The sequence below is a fragment of the Stegostoma tigrinum genome, chromosome 23 (assembly GCF_030684315.1).
Source record: "Stegostoma tigrinum isolate sSteTig4 chromosome 23, sSteTig4.hap1, whole genome shotgun sequence".
Lineage (NCBI taxonomy): Eukaryota > Metazoa > Chordata > Chondrichthyes > Orectolobiformes > Stegostomatidae > Stegostoma > Stegostoma tigrinum.
The window spans coordinates 43742233-43762689 of NC_081376.1; the positions used below are offsets into that span (position 1 = coordinate 43742233).

Sequence of the window (20457 nt, forward strand, 5' to 3'; positions counted from 1 at the left end):
CAGAATAAAAAAATCATATATTGTAAGTGGAAAAAAACCTGTGAAGGAAATGTATTATCTTTCTTCGAGCTATGATTAGCAGAGACTGCATTCAGTCGAATCTAATTTTCCCCTTTTTTTGTAATTGGAAACTAACAAAAGTCTTAAATATAAAAGTAGTGACTAGTTGGAGCTTAAATTGTAACATAGTGAGATTAATGCTGGTGTTGCACCTTGAAGGAAAATTAATAGCTTTCCTGTCATGGGTTGGCTTATTTTGGACATGTTCTGAAAGTGCGTCTCCGACTTGTCACCCATTCTCCTTTTTGTTGCTGAGGACAATTAGCACAAAGTGCCAGTTTGTTTGAGGCCTACTTTGGTGTCAGAAGTGGTCTGTACAGATTTGCACTGATAAAAGAACATTGTTGTCTTGCACTGTTCAAAATATTTTTCTTGACAGCTTAAGGTTTCTCAAGGGCTATTTCTTGGTTTTCATGTGCATGGTTTTTCGGTTGCACAACCCCCTCAACCTGCCCTATCAGCTCATCAACCCATTGCAGAACATCTCTTCCTTTCCAGATTCATCCCTTTTGCTGCCCCATTCCCCGGCTTCCTACACCATGTATTCCAGTACACCTTCCCCCATCCATTCCAGCACACTATTCCCTATCCCTTTTCAGCTCCCCTTCCGAATGTCACCAGTGCCCCCATTCTTGATCTCCATTTATACCTCACTCCCCACCCCCATTCCAATCTCAGTGACCCTATTCCAGCACCCCTCCACATTTCAGCACCTTCTCCCCACCACCACCCTCTACCCTCCCCACCAGCCCACTATTCCAACTGTCTCTTCCCATCTTCACCACCACACTCCACCCCTTGGTTTGGTCCTGCCCTCTCTTCCCCATCTCTGTTTCAGCTGCTTTCTTGTGTACGTGAGAGGGCAGATCTGCCCACATTGAGCCAAACTCAAGATGATAGACAAGGGGGCAAGTGTTACCAGAGGAACCCATTTAGCTTTGCTGGCATCCAGTTCTGTTCATGTTCAGTGAAGTATTCAGTGGCTCCAACAGTTTAAAAAGTTACATTTGTGGCATGTAAAGCATCATGGATTAAATTTGACCTCATAATTTCATGAGATAACCTGTCTCTAGCTTGCTGTTTGGTTTATGTATACATAGTGTTTTAATAAATAAATGATATGCAATCAAGATTCTAATAATAAATGAAAATGCCCACATCTCACCTTGTCATTGTCCTTTTTTGGATGCTGACTGATCTGAGTATTTCTTTCATTCATCATGTTTTTAAGCATCTGTACAATAAGATTCTGAAATCTCAACTTGTGTCCTGTTGTTGCTTAGTGGTTTTCATTAGTGTTTCAGGCCTCTGTACAACAAATATTAATGAAACTTTAGAAATCATTGTATAGATTTTCATTCATCTTATTCGCAATATTGCTTTCCTGCAGCAAAGGGGAAATATGTAAGAAATGACAGCTGTGCATATTTTTTCTTTTCCTATTTACTTTGTGGCTTTTGCCTCTATCCGTTCTCTTTAATAGTGAAGTGCACTCAAAAGCAATTTGTTATTGTCTTTCTTTTAAAGATCGGCTATCATTGTTGGTTGTGTGGGAAGAGTTGTAACAGTGAGAAGCAATGGCAGCAGCATATAACCTCGGAGAAACACAAAGAAAAAGTTTTTAGTTGCGAGGATGACCAAAATTGCTGGCAACATCGTTTTCCAACAGGACAGTTCAGTGTTTGTCAAATGTAAGGATATATCTTCAATTCATCTTTTAGCAAAATAATTTAGTTTTAGTTTTAAAAAGTGGCTTGTTTACACCATTCAGATAATAAGTCACTGTCTTCCAGAACATTTAATCCAGTTATAGTGGTAAATAGTAATGATCTGTATATAACCTAAATAGTAATACAGCATCTACTTTGTGCTCCTTTATAATTTATTTTGCTCACATGGACAGGACATAGTAGAATCCATAGTAAGTGGTGCTTTATAATATTTGAAGGGCATGAGTACAATATCTATATCTTCTTTGAGATTTTCACATTTTTAAACCATGATCATGGATAGGTTTGTTTCCTTGCTGAAGCATACTTCTTTTTTGAATTTTTTATTAGAACAAAGAATAATACACCACAGGATCAGTCCCTTCGGCGCACCAGGCCTGTGCCAATTCATAATCTTCATGTAGGCCTGCTACTTATTGCCCAGCTGTGGTTTCTGTCCCTCTGATTGCCTCATGTTCATGGATCAAGATATACCTTAAATGTTGCCAAAATGCTTGCTTCCACCACCGCCACTGGCAGAGAGTTCCAGGCACCCACCACCCTGTGTATGAAAAATTTTCCCAGCATTTCTCCCCTAAACTTTCCCCTCTCACCTTGAAACTATGCCCTCTGACTATCCATCCTATTTATGCCTCTCATAATTTTTCGACCCTCTATCTGGTCGATCTTCAGCCTCCGTATTTCCAGTGAAAACAATCCGAGTTTATCCAACCTGTCCTCATAACTAAAACCCTCCAGACCAGGCAATGTCCTGGTAAACCTTCTCTGCACCCTGTCCAAAGCATACACATCAGTCTAGTAGTATGGCAACTGGAACTGCATGCAATGCTCCAAGTGTGGCCTAACTAAAGTTTTATACACCTGTAACATAACTTGCTTACTTTCATGTTCAGCATTGTGGCCGATGAAGTCAAATGTGCTGCATGCCTCCTTGACCACCTTATCCACCTGTGTTGTTGCCTGTGATCCCTCTGAATGTCAATGCTATTATCTTAATATTAATCTTTCTTTAATTCACTGAAAACTAATAAAATCTGCAAGCCAAGGTCTGTACATACTCTTACAGTTGATGCTTTATTTCACAGTGACTTCCACAAAATGATAATTTGAATTAGCTTTTATTGTCACGTGTCGATTAGTACTACTGAACTTGAGTATTGTTTGAAAACAATTAGACAGTGGTAGAAAACCCCCGGCCAATTCCCAACTAGGATATTGTGGAGAGGGAGTTTGTTTCACTGTACTCACTGGAATTTAAAAAAGTGAGGGAGGATCTCACAGAAGATATGAAATGATGAAGGGAATAGATAAGATAGAAGCAGTGAGATTGTTTCCGCTGATGGGTCAAACTTGAACCAGGCGGCGTAGTGTCAAAATAAGGAGGAGCAGATTTAGGACTGAGTTGAGGAGCAACTTGTTCATCCAAAGGGTTGTGAATCTGTGGAATTCCCTGCCCAGTGAAGCAGTTGAGGCCACCTCTTTGAATGTTTGAAAGATAGATAGATTTTTGAACAGTGAGGGAATTAAGGGTTGTGGGGAGCAGGCGGGTAAGTGGAGCTGAGTCCACAAAAAGATCAGCCATGATTTTATTGAATGTCAGAGCAGACTTGATGGGCCAAATGACCTACTCCTACTCCTGCTCCTGCTCCTATTTTTTATGTTTGACCACTCCATTTCAAACTGAGTTTGAGTACAGGATAGAGCCCTTTAAAACATGTAAGGAAATTACCACATGCAGCATTGGAATCCAATAGAGCAAATGTATCGTGTACATAACACAAATATGCAAGGGGTGGAAGTTAAGTGTAATTTCACCATAGAGACATTTCTGAAGAAAGATTTTTGCAAGGGATGGGCCTCGCAGGGATTCCGTGGCAACACCACCTATTTGGGCGTATATGGTGTAAGTAAAGCTGAACTCGACAGTAAGAGTTGCAAAGAAGCGGGTTTATTCTATGATTGGACTGCATTTGCTAAATCATCCTGGGTATGCTAAGAACAATGCTGACAGCCAATTTAACACTATAAGTCAGACCCCCACAGTGTGGCACACTTAACCCATGTTGGAAACTATGTATGTTAATACACAGAGCCCTGTTCTTTTTAGTCAGCAAGAGCATATGCACACAATTTTGCCCAAAGGTTTTGACACCCGTTCACCTACCTTGTCCTCACTTTAGTCTCACTTGATGAATTTGACCACTTTCTACGAAGAGATTTATCCCATTCTTTGAAAAATTTATTGTACTGTATCTATAATCTTGTGTCAACATCTATTGAAAGGCAATGCATTTTGGAAATAAACAACCATTGAAATATAATGAATGTTTATGTTAATTTCAGGCATGAGGCAGGTAACTGTCCAGATGAGGAGAATTGCCAGTTTGCTCATAGTAAAGCAGAATTGCAAGAATGGATGGATCGAAGAGAAGTTCTAAGACAGAAACTAGCCAAAGCTAAAAAAGACCATTTGATTGCTCCGGATGATGACGACTTTGGAAAATTTGATTTTTTGATTAAAGACTTAAATTAATATAATAACAATGGTACGTTTGAATTTACAGAAATGTGGTAGAAGTTGACATTTCTTTCAATTGAAACCAAAACTAAAAGGTGTATAAGCAGTAAATCTTTGAATTGTTCTCCTGCTTTACTTTCCTACAGTAATAACTACTAAGGTGTTGTGAAAGTGGCATACAGTAGAGGCAGGAGGACGGCAGTATTCTCTGCATTTCCATGTAACAAAAGGCCATGGTTTGCTGTCAAGGAGACATGCAACTTATTAAAGAAAAAATCGTGGGTTATATTAAAATGCAGGGACTTGAATATTTTTGTGATATTCTCCATAATGTCATAGGAATATATTTGAGTAACTTGAGACATGGGGAAAAAAAACTTCGGATTGCAATAAATGTGAGGCTGAAAAGATACAGAATTCATAGACATTTCAGTATCCAAATAAGTGAAACCAAGAGAGGAATGGGGATCAGTAATGTGGCAATCCAACGTGGATAGTTTGTACCTGTTAAGATGAGTTAGCATCACTGAATTTGTTAGAGCAATAGGATGCTTCTTTTGATAACTTTTTTCTTCTAATAGTTTTTAAGGAAAATCATTCATCAATATATAAGCTGAATGGTTTAAATTTTACCAGCATTTAATTATGTGCTCCATTGTTGGTAACTGGGAAGCAGGTGTTAAAAGAACTGCATAAAATAATTTCAATACAAAATTCAAAATTATTAAGATTTTGTTATGTACAAAGCTTGCTATTTAAATGTTGATTTCCTTAAGAATCACAAGAATTGCCAGGTGGCAAAAATATATGGACCAATATTGTCAATAAAGGATATAAAAAATGTTTACATTACACATTGTTGGAGTGCATGGTGTTCTGTCTGTAGAATTATGATGTCCACTTTAATTGCCACTGGCTGATAATCCAGACATGACCTCCCTGATGGTACAGCGAATACGCATATGCAAAGGGGAAGTCAGTACACTCAGAGTTGAACGAAATTTTGATGATGACTGTGACTGGTTCAAGTGTTATCTACAGGAGACACTGCAGTGAGTTAGATAATTACTTTAAATACTTCGTGAAAGAAGCACTGAAAGGGAGCAAAACCAGAAGAGATCAATTGGTGTCACGTGTTGCACCCAAGACTAAATTGACATGAGAGGAAACAGCCGAGGCAGAAACATTTCTGATTGTGGAAAGCATACGTAGGAGTCATAAAGTGAGACCAACTTATCAGCTGTTGATAAATGACTTTGGTAACTGCCAACAAGTCTTGATGGGATGTATTTGAAAATGCTTTGCCTGTCTGCACTTTCTTTCCCTGATCTGTTTCTCATTGTGTTTTTTGTACAATCCTTCTTTATCAACATCATAGTTTTTGTACACTTTGATCTGTACACCTCCCGCCACCCAGCCAATAGCCAGTATGTTCCTGTTTTACCAGTTCCTCACCCCATTAAGTATCATTGCGCTTTGAATTTGTTGAGGACGGGGCAATAAACTGAGTTTCGGGAAATTTATGAGAGCAATAGGTCGAAAGGAAGAGACTGTAGCATCAAAGTCAGACACAGGCACGTTTGCCAGAGTAAAGATGCTGTCAGCAGCAATAATGATCAAGGAACATTATTATTATGATACAGCACTGTGCAGAATAGACCTCAGAGATCAAGGTGCCACCTGGTGTTAGTGTTGAGAAGTGTAATTATGTATCTATTCGCATCTTGATGCTTAAAAAGTGACAGTGATCACTGGGATGAGTGGCAAAACAGCTAAGAACAGGGATTTATTTCCCATAAGAATTAATGAGATTTTGGCAATGCACCAAAACATCAACTTATGTATGAAACAGCCGAACGTGTAATGAAAATTGCTTCCCAATAAAATATGGACATTTTTATGGATCAACAAATATTGGGACAACGAATAGTATGAACTCCTCTTGCACTCCAAACGCCAAAATTGCTGCTGACTGCAATAAGCATTGTTTGTACGTGGGCTTCTGTTATTACCATATGCCTTTGATAATAATGTTACCATCAGTGCATATGCAGATTCTGCAACAGCACTCCCTTCCATCTCAGGACAATTAGATTTTAAAAACAATGACCAAGCATTGAGATAACAAGGTGTAGAGCTGGATGTACACAGCAGGCCAAGCAGCATTACAGGAGCAGGAAGGCTGATGTTTCGGGCCTAGACCCTCCTTCATTTTTTGAAGATGGGTCTAGGCCTGAAACGTCAGCCTTCGTGCTCCTCTGATGCTGCCTGGCCTGCTGTGTTCATCCAGCTCTACACCTTGTTATCTCAGATCCTCCAGCATCTGCAGTTCCTACTATCTCTGGACCCAGCATTGAGTCTGTAAATGTCTGAATCTATTTGGTTATTTCTGACCCGCTTATTGCTCTAACTAGATGAACGCTGCCATGCTATGCACAGTAGCTCACCCCTTGTGCCTAGAGTATCTTGAAAGAAATTCATTCCCTTCAGGCAGCTAAGGCATCGAAGCAGCAACATTTGCTGTTTCCATCTCAGATTCCAGGGTATCTTCAGGGTTTGACGTATATGGAGAGCCCATGGGTTCCAGAACAGATGGAAAGACAACCAAGAAGCTGGGCACATTTTGCTTCTAGAGTCAGAGTCCTACAGCACAGATACAGGCCCTTCGGCCCAAACTGGTCCATGCCAACCAAAATGACTATGCATGCTAACCCCATTTCTCTGCACTTAGCCCATAGCCTTCCAAGCCTTTCTTATCCGTGTATTTTTCCAAATGCCTTCTAAATATTGTTAATGTACCTGCCTCAACCACTTCCGCTGGCTGCTCATTCTGTATGCATACCACCCTCTGTGTGTTTAAAACAAAATTGCCCCTGGGGTTCCCATTTATTCTTTTTACCTCTTACCCTAAACTGATGCCCTCCTGCCCTTGATTCCCCAAACCTGGATAAAAGACAGACTGCAATCAGAGATAATGGGAACTGCAGATGCTGGAGAATCCAAGATAACAAAGTGTGAAGCTGGATGAACACAGCAGGCCCAGCAGCATCTCAGGAGCACAAAAGCTGACGTTTCGGGCCTAGACCCTTCATCAGAGAGGGGGATGGGGAGAGGGTTCTGAAATAAATAGGGAGAGAGGGGGAGGCGGACCAAAGATGGATAGAAGAGAAGATAGGTGGAGAGGTAGGGAAGGGATAGGTCAGCCTGGGGAGGATGGACAGGTCAAGGGGGCGGGATGGGGTTAGTAGGTGGGAAATGGAGGTGCGGCTTGCGGTGGGGATCCCCTCTTCCTACCTCAAGCCAATTATGTATCCAGTTGGTTTCAGAGATAGTAAGAACTGCAGATGCTGGAGAATCTGAGGTGACAAGGTGTGGAGCTGGATGAACACAACCTAGGCCAAGCAGCATCTTAGGAGCATAAAGGCTAATGTTTCAGGCCTAGACCCTTCAGAAAAAGACCCTTCTGAAGATCTAACCTTTCAGATCAGCCTGCCATGGTGGAACCTTATCAAAGGCCTTACTGAAATCCATATCGACTACGTCTACTACCCTGCCCTCATCAACCTTCATGGTCGTTTCATCAAAGAACTCTGCCAGATTTTTGAGGCATGATCTCTCACTCATGAAGCTATGCTAACCACTCCTAATCAAACCCTGTCTTTTCAAATGCATGTATATCTTATCCCTCAGAATCTTCTCAAGTAACTTACCCAACACAAGTGTTAGGCTCGCCGGTCTATAGTTCCTAGGGTTTTCTATGTAGGCCTTCTTAAATAAGGGCACAACACACTACCCTCCAGTCTTCCAGGACCTCACCCATGGCTAATGATGATGCAAATATATGACCAGGACACATGCAATTTCTCCTTTAGCCTCTTACAGGGTTTTGGATACATCTGGTCAGGACCAGGAAGTTTATCCACCTTCATACATTCAAATACTTGCAACACCTTCTCTGCTGTGATATGGACTGCCCCCAAGATATCGCCACCCTAACAGAGTTCAGCCAGTGTCTTCCATGTGATCCATGTGCTTGTTCAGGATCATCACACCTACCTGAATTTTCTATGTCGCTGCACCTGACCTTGTGTCAAACATGCCTCTTACCCATGCAGGGCCATTCCTGTGGTTCCCACACCAACCGTTGTCCCCTGAAATAAACTGTCTCTTGGTTAGTGGAGTCTGACATCTGGCATTGGCATTTTAGATGCTATGTCACCATCACTCCCATTTCCACCCCCCCCGCCAAAACCAATGACCACCACCACCACAGTCCAGGAACTTCAGACTTAATCTGGGGAGGAGCCTTGTCCCCATTATCCTACAGATATCCCTATAGTTACATGGGGGACAGTCCTATAATTAAATAGGAACTTGGACAGTTTGGCATCTAGTGAAGCTATAGGCTGTTTCTTTGGGCCTGCCTTCATAGGGGAGATGACAGCATAGTGGTATGATCTCTGGACTATTAATCCAGAGACCCATGTAGTGTTCCGGGCATCTGGGTTTGAATCCTGTCTCGGCAGATGGTGGAATTTGATTCAGCAAAATATCTGGAATTAAGAGTCTAATGATGACTGTGAGTCAATTGTTGGGAAAAACCCATCTGGTTTCACTAATGTCGTTTAGGGAAGGAAACTGCTATCCTTACCTTGCCTGGCCTACGGGTGACTCCAGACCCACAGCAATGTGGTTGACTTTTAACTGCCCTCTGGGCAATCGGGGATGGGCAATAAAAAGCTGTCTAGCCAGTGATGCCCTCATCCCATGAATGAATAAAGAAAAAAATAGTTTGGATTGTTTTTTTGTGCCAGACAATTGAATGAAGGATGGTATGGAGCAGTCCTTCTTTGACAAATTCCATTTGATTTTAGGAAATACTCAAATTCTCCACTGGTGATCAGTGACCCGTTATTCATAACCAACACTTCTAGGCATCAGTGTGTTGCAAAAGATGTACACAGTTTTTAAATTGTCATTCCCGTGTTTGATGAATGAACTCTGTACACATCTGGCCACCCTGAGTGGGTATCCACAATGACTAAGAACATTCAGCCCATGTAAGGACCCGTATAGTCAATGTGTAAGTGAGATCAGGGTTTTCCTTGCCATTCCCACAAATGTGGGGGAACTGTTGGCTGTAATTCTTGTTGGCACTCTGAGCACTTCCCCACCAACACAGCTATATCTTGGCCACCAAACATAATTTCTCGCCAACATCTGCATTTTGGAAACGTCTGGGTGACTCTGGTGGAGTTCAGCCAGTATCTGGTGGAGACAATCATTCTCGCTCCTCATAATAACACGCTGTCCCCTGTGATCATCTGGCACCTCTGGTTCCAAAAAAGGTTTCAGTTACCATCGGGTGTTTCAGTTTTGCCAGGACGGAATTTTTCTGCTTCCAGAGTCTGATATTGTCAGCTGTGACTGGAAGTGTGTCCAGAAAACTTAAAATCATTGCACACTGTTCCAGTTGCAGTACCACCAGTGGTCAGAGGGAGGCAGTTCAATGCATCCAGACACTGTTCCAACTTGTAATTATATACTTATTATTAAGACTCACTGCTGGATTCAGCCTTGTGCTATGAGCAGCACGCCCTTGTCCTCTTTAAGTAGACCCACCAGGAGTTTGTGGTCCATTATTATTACAAATGTACGTCTGTTAAAGCATTGATAGAAATTGCTAATTCCAAATAAAACTACCAAACCTTCCTTCTCTGGGCGTATTTAACTCTGCATTAACCAAAGCACTGCATGCGTACACTGTTAGGCTCTCCTCTCCATTGGGCCACCTATACTACCCCAATCCCATATGGGGAGGCTTCACATATTATAGAATCCGTACAGTGTGGGAACAGACCCTTCAGCCCACTAAGTCCACACCGAACTTCAGAGCATCCCACCCAGACCTATCCCCCTAATCTACAAATCCCTGAACACTGTGGGCAATTTAGCTTTGGCCAATTCACTTAACCTGCACATCTTTGGGCTGTGGGAGGAAACTTGAGCACCCAGAGGAAACCCACACAGACACGGGAAGAATGTGCAAACGACACGCAGATAGTCACTCAAGGGTGGAATCAAACCTGGGTCCCTGACGTTCTAAGGCAGCAGTGCTAACCACTGAGCCACTGTGCCACCCTGTCAATATCAGATCTCGCTTGGAATCATAGTGTGCGAACACCTTAGAGGCTGATAACTGTTTTTTCACTTCCCTGAAAGCTATGGCTTGGCCATGTGACCATTTCCAATGCCGATCTGTTGGTGCAAAGGTGGCAGGATGGAGACCAGGTTACATATGAACTTTCCGTAATAGGAAAGGCCTAAGCTCAGGTATAAACATGGGAGCCAGGGCACCTTTGATTGCTTTACCTTCCACCAGGTGCAACCTGCTGCTTTTGACTCTGTAGCCCAAGCAGGTCACTTGGCTGGAACACACATTTTTTTCCTTCTAAGGTATGTGCCTGCTTGGGAGAAACATCTACGGCCGCGTTTTCTAAGTGTTCCTTATTGGTCTCCCCAGTTATTAGCATGTCATCCCGATAAATGGTGACCTGGGGTAGACCATACAAAGTGTTCTCCATCATTTGCTGAAAAAGAGCACAGGCTGACGATACCCCAAGTGGCAGCCTCACATATTGGTGCAAAACGTTATGGGTATTAATTGTAGCGTACCTCTGGGACTCCTCAACAAATTGCAAGCATGCAGGGCTCATGTCCACTTCATGAAGGACAGTTTCCCTGCCGGCCTTGTGTATAAATCCTCTATGTGAGGGATTGGGTGTTCATCCAGCTGCAAAGGCAAACCTCAGGCTTCAAAATCAGTACAAATGGTGCTCCCCGTTCCACCACTGCCATCCACCAGGCTGACCTCGTTACAGTCACTACACCCTGAAGCAGCAGCTTTAAAATAAGTTCTCGCTGTGAATGGTTTTCTGCTTCTACCATTATCATTTTCTCACTTCCATAATACTAGGCCCAGAGATTTCAAGGCATTATCATTTCACATTATAGGATCTGTTCGTGGTAAAGATTCTGGCTTCTGAATTAATTCTATGATGGTAGTACTCAGTGGGTATATTGCCTTTCAGCCAGGGCGGTTCCTCCTGGGGCTTCACTACAGGCTTGGGAGAGCTCATATTAAGTAAAAGTCAGACTTCCGATGCTTTTCAGCTTGTATTTATATTTTTAAAATCAACTTTTCATTAGACAGGCTCTTGTGGAGCCTTAAGAGCAAAGCAAATGGGTAATGTTTAACAGGGCTTGCTAATCATTTGCCACACGATCCTGCACCAGAGTCGACAGCATAGCTCAACCTCCGAAAATGCATCATCTCATTCTTGTCCAAATTAAACTCCACTGGCCTTTTCTCCGCCACTTTCCAACTGAATTATATCCTGCTGTGTCCTCTGATAACCTTCCTCATGATCCATAACTCCACCAACTTTCGTGTCATAGAATCATACAGCGCAGAAACAGACCCTTTGGCCCAACTTGTCCACGCTGGCCAAGTTTCCCAAACTTAACTAATCCCGTCTGCCTGTGTTTTGCCCATATCCCTCTAAACCACCCACCCATGTACCTCTCCAAATGTCTTTTACATGTTGTAATTGTACCTGCATCTATCGCTTCCTCTGCTGCAAACACACACATCAGACCACCTACATTTTCATCCAAATCATGTATGTATATATTCATATATATCCACTTCAACACATGGATATCATCCAGACTTGGGTTGACAAATGGCTGCTAATATTGTTGAGAGGTGTTGATCGCTTAGGTATGGTATCCATGATGTGGGGGTGCCAGCGTTGGACAGGGGTGGGCAAAGTCAGAAATCACACGACACCAGGTTATAGTCCAGTGGGTTTATTTAAAATCACAAGCTTTTAGAACTCTGCTTCTTCGTCAGGTGAAGTGCCTGATGAAGGAGTAGTGCTTTGAAAGCTAGAGATTTTAAATAAATCTGTTGAACTAAAACCTGGTATTGTATGACTTCTAAATATGATAAAGATTAATTTACTTAGATACCGGTTGCACTACAATCACTGAAGTGTGCCACCCAAAATATTCGTACGCTAGGGGTCACTGCCGACCAAAAGCTGAAATGCACAGGAATATCAGCACTGTGGCTACCACTGAGGCTGTGTATATCAGAGGTAGTGGTTAATCTGGCCTCTCAACCATCTAAAAGGCCAATGTCAGGAAGTGATGTGACACCGCCAGCTTATATCTGTTCATACGATTAATGCTTTTTCTTGATTCAATATCACCTCAACTCTCTGCCACAAACACTGTAAAACTGAGAATATACGAGATTCAGGATACACTGCAACATCTCCAGGACGTTACACTTGACAACACCTTCCTTACCTGCGACTTCTACCACCAAGAATAGAAACAGCAGTGACATTAGGGGATCAACATCACTTCTCAAGTGGTGCACCATTATTTACCTGAACATATATTACTGTTGGCGTACTGACACTGGATCAGAATCTTGGGCCTCTTCACTTACCATTGTGGGAACGCCATCACCACTAGCACTGAAAATATTCCAAGATTAGTCTTTTTATTCAAGATGAAGGTTAGCATCAAAACTTTGGTAGATCAGCCTCACAATCAATAGTGTGCCATAGAAGGATCTTTTGGTTGCGTTAATAAAATCATGATAACTTTGACACCAATAATCATTATTTTGATTGCTCACTAGGCTAGACTACAGGATAACATATTTATTTCCAGCTTTAGCTCTGCAATTTGGTGTTAATTGTAAAAGCATTGGAGCTCATATATTTGTGGAATTTTCCCAGCCCTTGATCGACACGGGCAATAACAAGAAATTTGGGAGAAAGCGGCAAAAAATTAAAGAAAATGCAATTCTCAGTGTCAAAAAAATGAAGACCAATTTTCTCCTGAATGTTTCCACAGCTAGATGAGGATCTCATTAGCAAGGACCTTGTTTCCAAGTATTTGTTGCTCATTATCAGCTAGTCTTGCTTCATTTAATGCACTTCACAACTTTCCCAGACGCCAGTAAGAAACTAGATGGCGTCAATTCCTGACTTGAAAGTCTGATTTGTTACCAGGTGGATGAAGCTCAGCAGTGGCATCTCCTAGGCCTCCATAATGAAGTTTGTTCCCAACATCTCATTACACACTTGCAGCAACCATCCCTCCCACCCTCCTCCTCTAACCTAATTAAGAGTCCACAGACTCACAGCAAACAACAAGGGTTGAGGGAAGTGCCTGGTGAGTAAAGTGCGAGTTTTCGGCGAAGAGGCTCAGTGAGGAGATTACGCCACTGCTGAAGAGGGTGAGGACATGACTGACAAGCTGATTCAGTGCGCTGCATGCATGATGTGGGAGGTCAGGGATACTGATGATGTTTCTGGCTCCTATACCTGTGGTAAGTGTGTACACATTCGGCTTCTGAAGGAGGTTGTTGCAGCCCTGAAGAAAGAACTAGATGACCTCAGGCTTATCCGAGAGAATGAGAATTTTCTGGACAGGGCCTTCAGCAAGGTCATTACACCGAGGATACCTGAAGGGAGAAGGGGGATGTTGATGACAAAGGAAGACATGAATGAAGTACAAGAGACCCCAGGGGAAGCACCTATTGTAAACAGGCTGACTGTTTTGGAAACTGTCGAGACAGACGACACTGCCAGTCCGAGAGGTGGACAGGTCTGCGAGTCAAAAATTGGTGTAGGGGCAGAGTCAGACATCATGGAGAGCTGTGGTAATAGGGGACTCCATTGTGAGAGGGACTGACAGGGGTTTCTGCAGCAACAGGCTAGATTTGAGGATGGTGTGTTGCCTTCCTGGTGCCAGGATCCAGGACGTCACTGATAGAGTGCAGAGAATCCTCGAGGGTGAAGGTGAAGAGCCAGAGGTGGTGGTGCATGTCGGCACTAATGACGTCGGGAAGAAAAGGAGGGGCATTCTACAGCGGGACTTAAGAGAATTCGGAAGAAGGCTGAAAAGCAGGACTTCCAGGGTGGTTATCTCCGGTTTGTTTCCAGTTCCTCGGGCTGGAGAGGGCAGGAACAGAGAGATAATGGACTTGAACATGTGGCTGAGGGACTGGTGCTGGAAGCAAGGATTTAAATTCTTGGATCACTGGGGTATGTTTTGGGGTAAGAATAAATTGTACAAGAGGGACGGTTTGCATCTTAATAGGTGGGGGACCAGCATTCTGGCAGGCAGGTTTGCCACTGCAACACAGGTGTGTTTAAACTAAGTAATGGGGGGGGGGAGGGGCCAAACTGGAAATTTAAGAACCGAGTTAAAGGGAAAGTGAGAATAAGAGAAGTTAAGGACGACAGAATCAAGAGAGCAGAAAACTCAAGAAGGGATCGTACAGTATGGCCAAGTGAAATAGGGATTGATAGGAAGGGTGAGGGGAGAAACAAATTAAAAATATTATGTATGAATGCACGAAGCATAAGAAATAAGGTGGATGAGCTTGAGGCTCAGTTGGAAGTTGGCAAGTATGATGTTGTGGGGATAATGAGACGTGGCTTCAAGTGGACAGGGCCTGGGAAATGAATATTCAAGGCTATACGTGCTATCGGAAGGACAGTCTGGTGGGCAGAGAGGGTGGCGTGGCCCTGTTGGTGAGGAATGATATTCAGTCCCTTGCAAGGGGGGACATAGAGTCAGGAGATGTAGAGTCAGTATGGATAGAGCTGAGAAATTCTAAGCGTAGAAAGACCCTAATGGGAGTTATCTACAGGCCCCCAAACAGTAGTCAGGAGGTAGGGTGCAAGTTGAATCAAGAGTTGAAATTGGCCTGTCACAAAGGTATCACTACAGTTGTTATGGGAGATTTCAACATGCGGGTAGACTGGGAGAATCAGGATGGCACTGGACCCCGAGAAAGGGAGTTTGTGGAGTGCCTCCGAGATGAATTCCTGGAACAGCTTGTACTGGAGCCTACCAGGGAGGAGGCAATTCTGGATCTGGTGTTGTGCAATGAACCAGATTTGATCAGGGACTTCAAAGTAAAGGAGCTATTAGGAGATAGTGACCATAATAAGATAAGTTTTAATCTGCAGTTTGAGAGGGAGAAGGGACAATCAGAAGTGTCAGTATTGCAGTTGAATAAAGGGAACTATGGAGCTATGAGGGAGGAGCTGGCCAAAGTTCAGTGGTACAATACCCTAGCAGGGATGGCAGTGGAACAACAATGGCAGGTATTTCTGGATATAATGCAGAAGGTGCAGGATCAGTTCATACCAAAGAGGAAGAAAGATCCTAAGGGGAGGCAGGAGCAGCCGTGGCTTACGAGGGAAGTTAAGGACTATATAAAGATAAAAGAGAAGAAGTATAACATAGCAAAGATGAGTGGGAAGCCGGAGGACTGGGAAGCTTTTAAAGAGCAACAGCGGATAACTAAAAAGGCAATACACAGAGAAAAAATGAGCTATGAAGGCAAACTAGCCAAAAATATAAAGGAGGATAGTAAAAGCTTTTTTAGATACGTGAAAATAAAAAAAATGGTTACGACTAAAATTGGGCCCTTGAAGTCAGAAACAGGTGAATTTATTATGGGGAACAAGGAAATGGCGGAAGAGTTGAATGGGTACTTTGGATTTGTCTTCACCAGGGAAGACACAAGCAATCTCCCAGATGCAATAGTGGCTGAAGGACCTAGAGTAATGGACAAACTGAAGGGTATTTATATTAGGCAGGAAATGGTGTTGGATAGACTGTTAGCACTGAAGGCTGATAAGTCCCCGGGACCTGATGGTCTGCATCCCAGGGTACTTAATGAGGTGGCTCTAGAAATTGTGGACATGTTGGTAATTATTTTCCAAGGTTCTATAGATTCTGGATCAATTACTTCGGATTGGAGGGTGGCAAATGTTGTCCCACTTTTCAAGAAAGGAGGGAGAGAGAAAACAGGAAATTATAGACTGGTTAGCCTGACGTCAGTGGTGGGAAAGATGCTGGAGTCAATGATAAAAGATGAAATTACGACTCATTTGGATCACAGTAACAGGATAGGTCAGAGTCAGCATGGATTTACGAAGGGGAAATCGTGCTTGACTAATCTTCTGGAATTTTTTGAGGATGTATCTATGAAGATGGATAAGGGAGAACCAGTGGATGTAGTGTACTTGGGCTTTCAGAAAGACTTTGATAAAGTCCTGCATAGGAGATTTGTGAACAAAATCAGGGCACACGGTATTGGGGGCAAAATACTGAGTTGGATTGAAAATTGGCTGGCTGACAGGAAGCAAAGAGTAGTGATAAATGGGTCCCTTTCGGAATGGCAGGCAGTGACCAGTGGGGTACCACATGGTTCGGTGCTGGGACCGCAGCTGTTTACAATATATATTAATGATATAGACGAAGGCATTAAAAGTAATATTAGCAAATTTGCTGATGACACAAAGTTGGGTGGCAGTGTGAAAAGTGAGGAGGATATTATGAGAATACAGGGTGACTAAGACAGGCTAGGTGAGCTGACGGATGCATGGCAGGTGCAGTTTAATGTGGATAAATGTGTGGTTATATACTTTGGTGGCAAGAACAGGAAGGCAGATTACGATCTCAATGGAGTCAAGTTAGGTAAAGGGGAAGCACAACGAGATCTGGGTGTTCTTGTACATCAGTCAATGAAAGCAAGCATGCAGGTACAGCAGGCAGTGAAGAAAGCTAATGGCATGCTGACCTTCATAACAAGAGGAATTGAGTATAGGAGCAAAGAGGTCCTTCTGCAGCTGTACAGGGCCCTGGTGAGACCGCACCTGGAGTATTGTGTGCAATTTTGGTCTCCAAATTTGAGGAAGGACATTCTTGCTATTGAGGGAGTGCAGCGTAGGTTCATGAGGTCAATTCCCGGAATGGCGAGACTATCATATGTTGAAAGATTGGAGCGACTGGGCTTGTATACACTTGAGTTTAGAAGGATGAGAGGGGGTCTGATTGAGACATATAAGATTATTAAGGGATTGGACACTGTGGAGGCAGGAAGCATGTTTCTGCTGATGGATGAGTCCAAGACCAGAGGACACAGTTTAAAAATAAGGGGTAGGCCATTTAGAACAGAGTTGAGGAAAAACTTCTTCACCCAGAGAGTGGTGGATATATGGAATGCTCTGCCCCGGAAGGAAGTGGAGGCTAACTCTCTGGATACTTGCAAGAAAGAGAAAGACAGAGCTCTCAAAGTTAGAGGAATCAAGGGTTATGGGGATAAGGCAGGAACAGGATACTGATTGTGGATGATCAGCCATGATCATAATGAATGGCGGTGCTGGCTCGAAGGGCTGACTGGCCTACTCCAGCACCTATTGTCTATTGTCTATTTTCTATCTCCACCCTACACAAGTCAGTAAGTGCAAAATACCAGCTTCACCATCTCATTACAGTTAATCTTGGGGTAACTCGTCAACACTTCACTAGTAAAATTTGGAGCTCACAGATACCTTACATTGCCATGCTCCCATTAGGTTACAGCATGCACAGGGACATATACTTACCTCATGTGTCTGCACAGGCTGCCATGCTGAGGTTGTACAGGATGTTGGTGGGGCCTCTTCTGGAGTACTGTGTCCAGTTCTGGTCTCCCTCTTGTATAAAGGATATTATTAAGCTGGAGAGGGTTCAGAAAAGATTTACCAGGGTGTAGCCAGAACTGGAGTGTTTGAGTTACAGGGAGAGGCGAGATAGGCTGGGACATTTTCCCCTGGAGCATAGGAGGTTGAGGGGTGATTTTATTGAGGTTTGTAAAATCATGAGGGGTACGGATAAGGTGAATGGTAAGTGTCCTTTCCCTGGGGTGGGGGATTTTGAGACTGGGGGCATTTTTTAAGGCGAAAGGAGAAAGATTTAAAAAAGATGAGGCTACTTTTTTTAGACAGGGAGTGGCTCATGTGTGGGATGAAATTCCAGAGGAAGTGGGGGATGCGGCTACAGTTACAATGTTTAAAAGACATGTAGATAAGTACGTGAATAGGAAATGTTTGGAGGATACAGACCAGGCACAGGCAGGTGGGACTAGTTTAGTTTGGGATTATGATCAGCATGGACTGGTTGGAACGAAGAGCCTGTTTCTGTGCTGTATGATTGCATAATTGGATGCCCTCAGCACCTCTGTTTTGCTTGGCCATTTTGTGCAGACAGAAGGCATGACAGCATTTCATAATTTGTCAACAATGAACAGTTAAGGGAGTGACCATGTTGCTGTACTGCGCTGTGCTACATCAACGTTACACCTATGGCAGCTTACACTGTGCTTCAAACAAATGAACACACCCGAAAGTCTAAGGGAAGTAATATTTAGTCAATTGAAGGGGTGCTATGGTCAGCCAGATAGCACCACAATCAGTCAAGATCTCAGTTCGAGGGGTTAGCCATGGTCAGGCCAAGGTGCTTAGGCAGTAAACATCAAGGGCATTATTGGGGGCAATTAACCTATCTGGTTCACGTTATGTCCTTCAGGGAAGGAAACTGCCATCCTTACCTGGTCTTCCCTACATGTGAGTCCAGACCCACAGCAATGTGGGTGACTCTTAACTGCCAGTGACGCCCTCATCCCATGAACATGTAAAGAAAAAAAAATCCATGCCGCATTGAGGTAAGTGGGAAATTCAATGGTGGGGATTGAAGCAATTACACAGAAACAAGGAGAGGATAATGTTTGTGAGAGGGGAAACTCTGAGTGCGAGGGACAGACTTGATAATAGCATGGGAGGGCATGGAGACATGGGGCGGTGGGGGGGCGGGGGGGATTCACCATGCAGGCAAAATTTGGAATTGAGGAAGATGGCAGTGGCTGTCAGAAGGGGTGAAAGATCTCAGGAGTAGTTGCAGTGTCCTGAGTCAGTGAATAACAAGTGCAGATGGCTGGAAGGCATAGTAGTTTGGGAGAGTGAGATGGATGAGAGCCATTGAGTAAAGATGCTGCATGCAATAGCGAGAACGATATACTCTAGGCTCACTGGGAGGTGTGAGCAATGGCAGAGTCACACTGTGTGTGAGGTATTGGAGACAAGAGGTAGCACTTACTCTTTCTATATCGGTTCCTAAATTGCTGAGTTTTCTTTCTACAGGGGTCACTACTCTGCCCCAAGTGACTACAGGATAGCAGGCATCTGGTGCCCTGGAGCTTTGATATACAATTGATGAGGTTGGCAGTGGAAGAATCTCCCTGAAAACAATAATGGCCGAAATGTGGACAGATTCAGCCCAATATTTCAGGCACACGGAGGTCATACCAGTTCAACTGGAAGAATTCTTTGATGTTTGGAACTCATGCTGAAACTAACATTAGTGGTAGCACATGATATTGATACAAATTCCTGAAATACCACAGCGATGACACTTCCAAATCTCTTCATTGGCTGTGAAGTGTTTTGGGAGGTGCTAATGTGGCCATAAAGGCTGTAATGTGGATGTGCCAACTGCCTGCACTGTATGAGCTGGTGCTCACAATGAAGGTTGCTGCAATATCCTCTTTAATTGTCAGATCGACAGGCCCTGTTTGGTTAGTGTGATACAGAAGGAAACGCTCCGTGGTCTAACTAGAAGAGTTTTCTGTCGTTAACAAGACCGTCTATTACGTGGTAGCAACTAGTTGTTGCTTCCATTCTTCCAATAGACATGGTTATGGATTTTGAAGAGGAATAGTTGTTGAATTAGAATTAGATTTTGTTGTCATGTGTAGCCAAGTGCAGGGATACGGAGTGCAGTGAAAGTTTACAATTTCACCATTCACAGCAACGTTTTAGGTACAAGGTAGAAAATAAAGAAATAAGTTAGACAGTTATTGTCAGTATAACGTAGTAAATAAGGAGTAAAGTTAAAAGTTCCAAATTACTGTCCTTCTTTAGCCTTAGGGCTGAGTTGCCTCATGCTGGGCTTTCCCCATGAGTGCTCCATCTCTCTCTAGCACTGGGCTTGATCTCTCAGCCATGCTAGGCTTGATCACTCCACACGCTGGGCATGATCTCTTGGTCCCCATGCTTTGCCACAGCTGTCAGGCCACAGACCGTCATCTGGGCTCACCAGCCCCACCACCACCGCCAGAGACCTGCTCTGGTGCCACTCCAGGCCCTCAGCCACATTCATGAAGCCGCCAACCACCAGAGTTCTGCCCAGACCACACCACACACTGCCAAAGGCCCTGCACTTGCT

General features: G+C 43.4%; 1 protein-coding gene across 2 annotated transcripts in view; it reads left to right on the top strand.

Moving 5' to 3' along the window:
* The window catches only part of zc3h7a (zinc finger CCCH-type containing 7A), a 94017-nt gene extending 88884 nt beyond the window's left edge, over positions 1–5133 (top strand). For both annotated transcript variants that reach the window (XM_048551970.2, XM_048551971.2), the window contains exons 22-23: positions 1588–1751; positions 4134–5133. In XM_048551970.2, the coding sequence (XP_048407927.1) occupies positions 1588–1751; positions 4134–4323 (354 nt within the window). In that variant the 3' untranslated portion in view covers positions 4324–5133. The remainder of the gene's footprint in view (positions 1–1587; positions 1752–4133) is intronic.
* The last annotated feature ends 15324 nt before the right edge of the window (positions 5134–20457 follow it).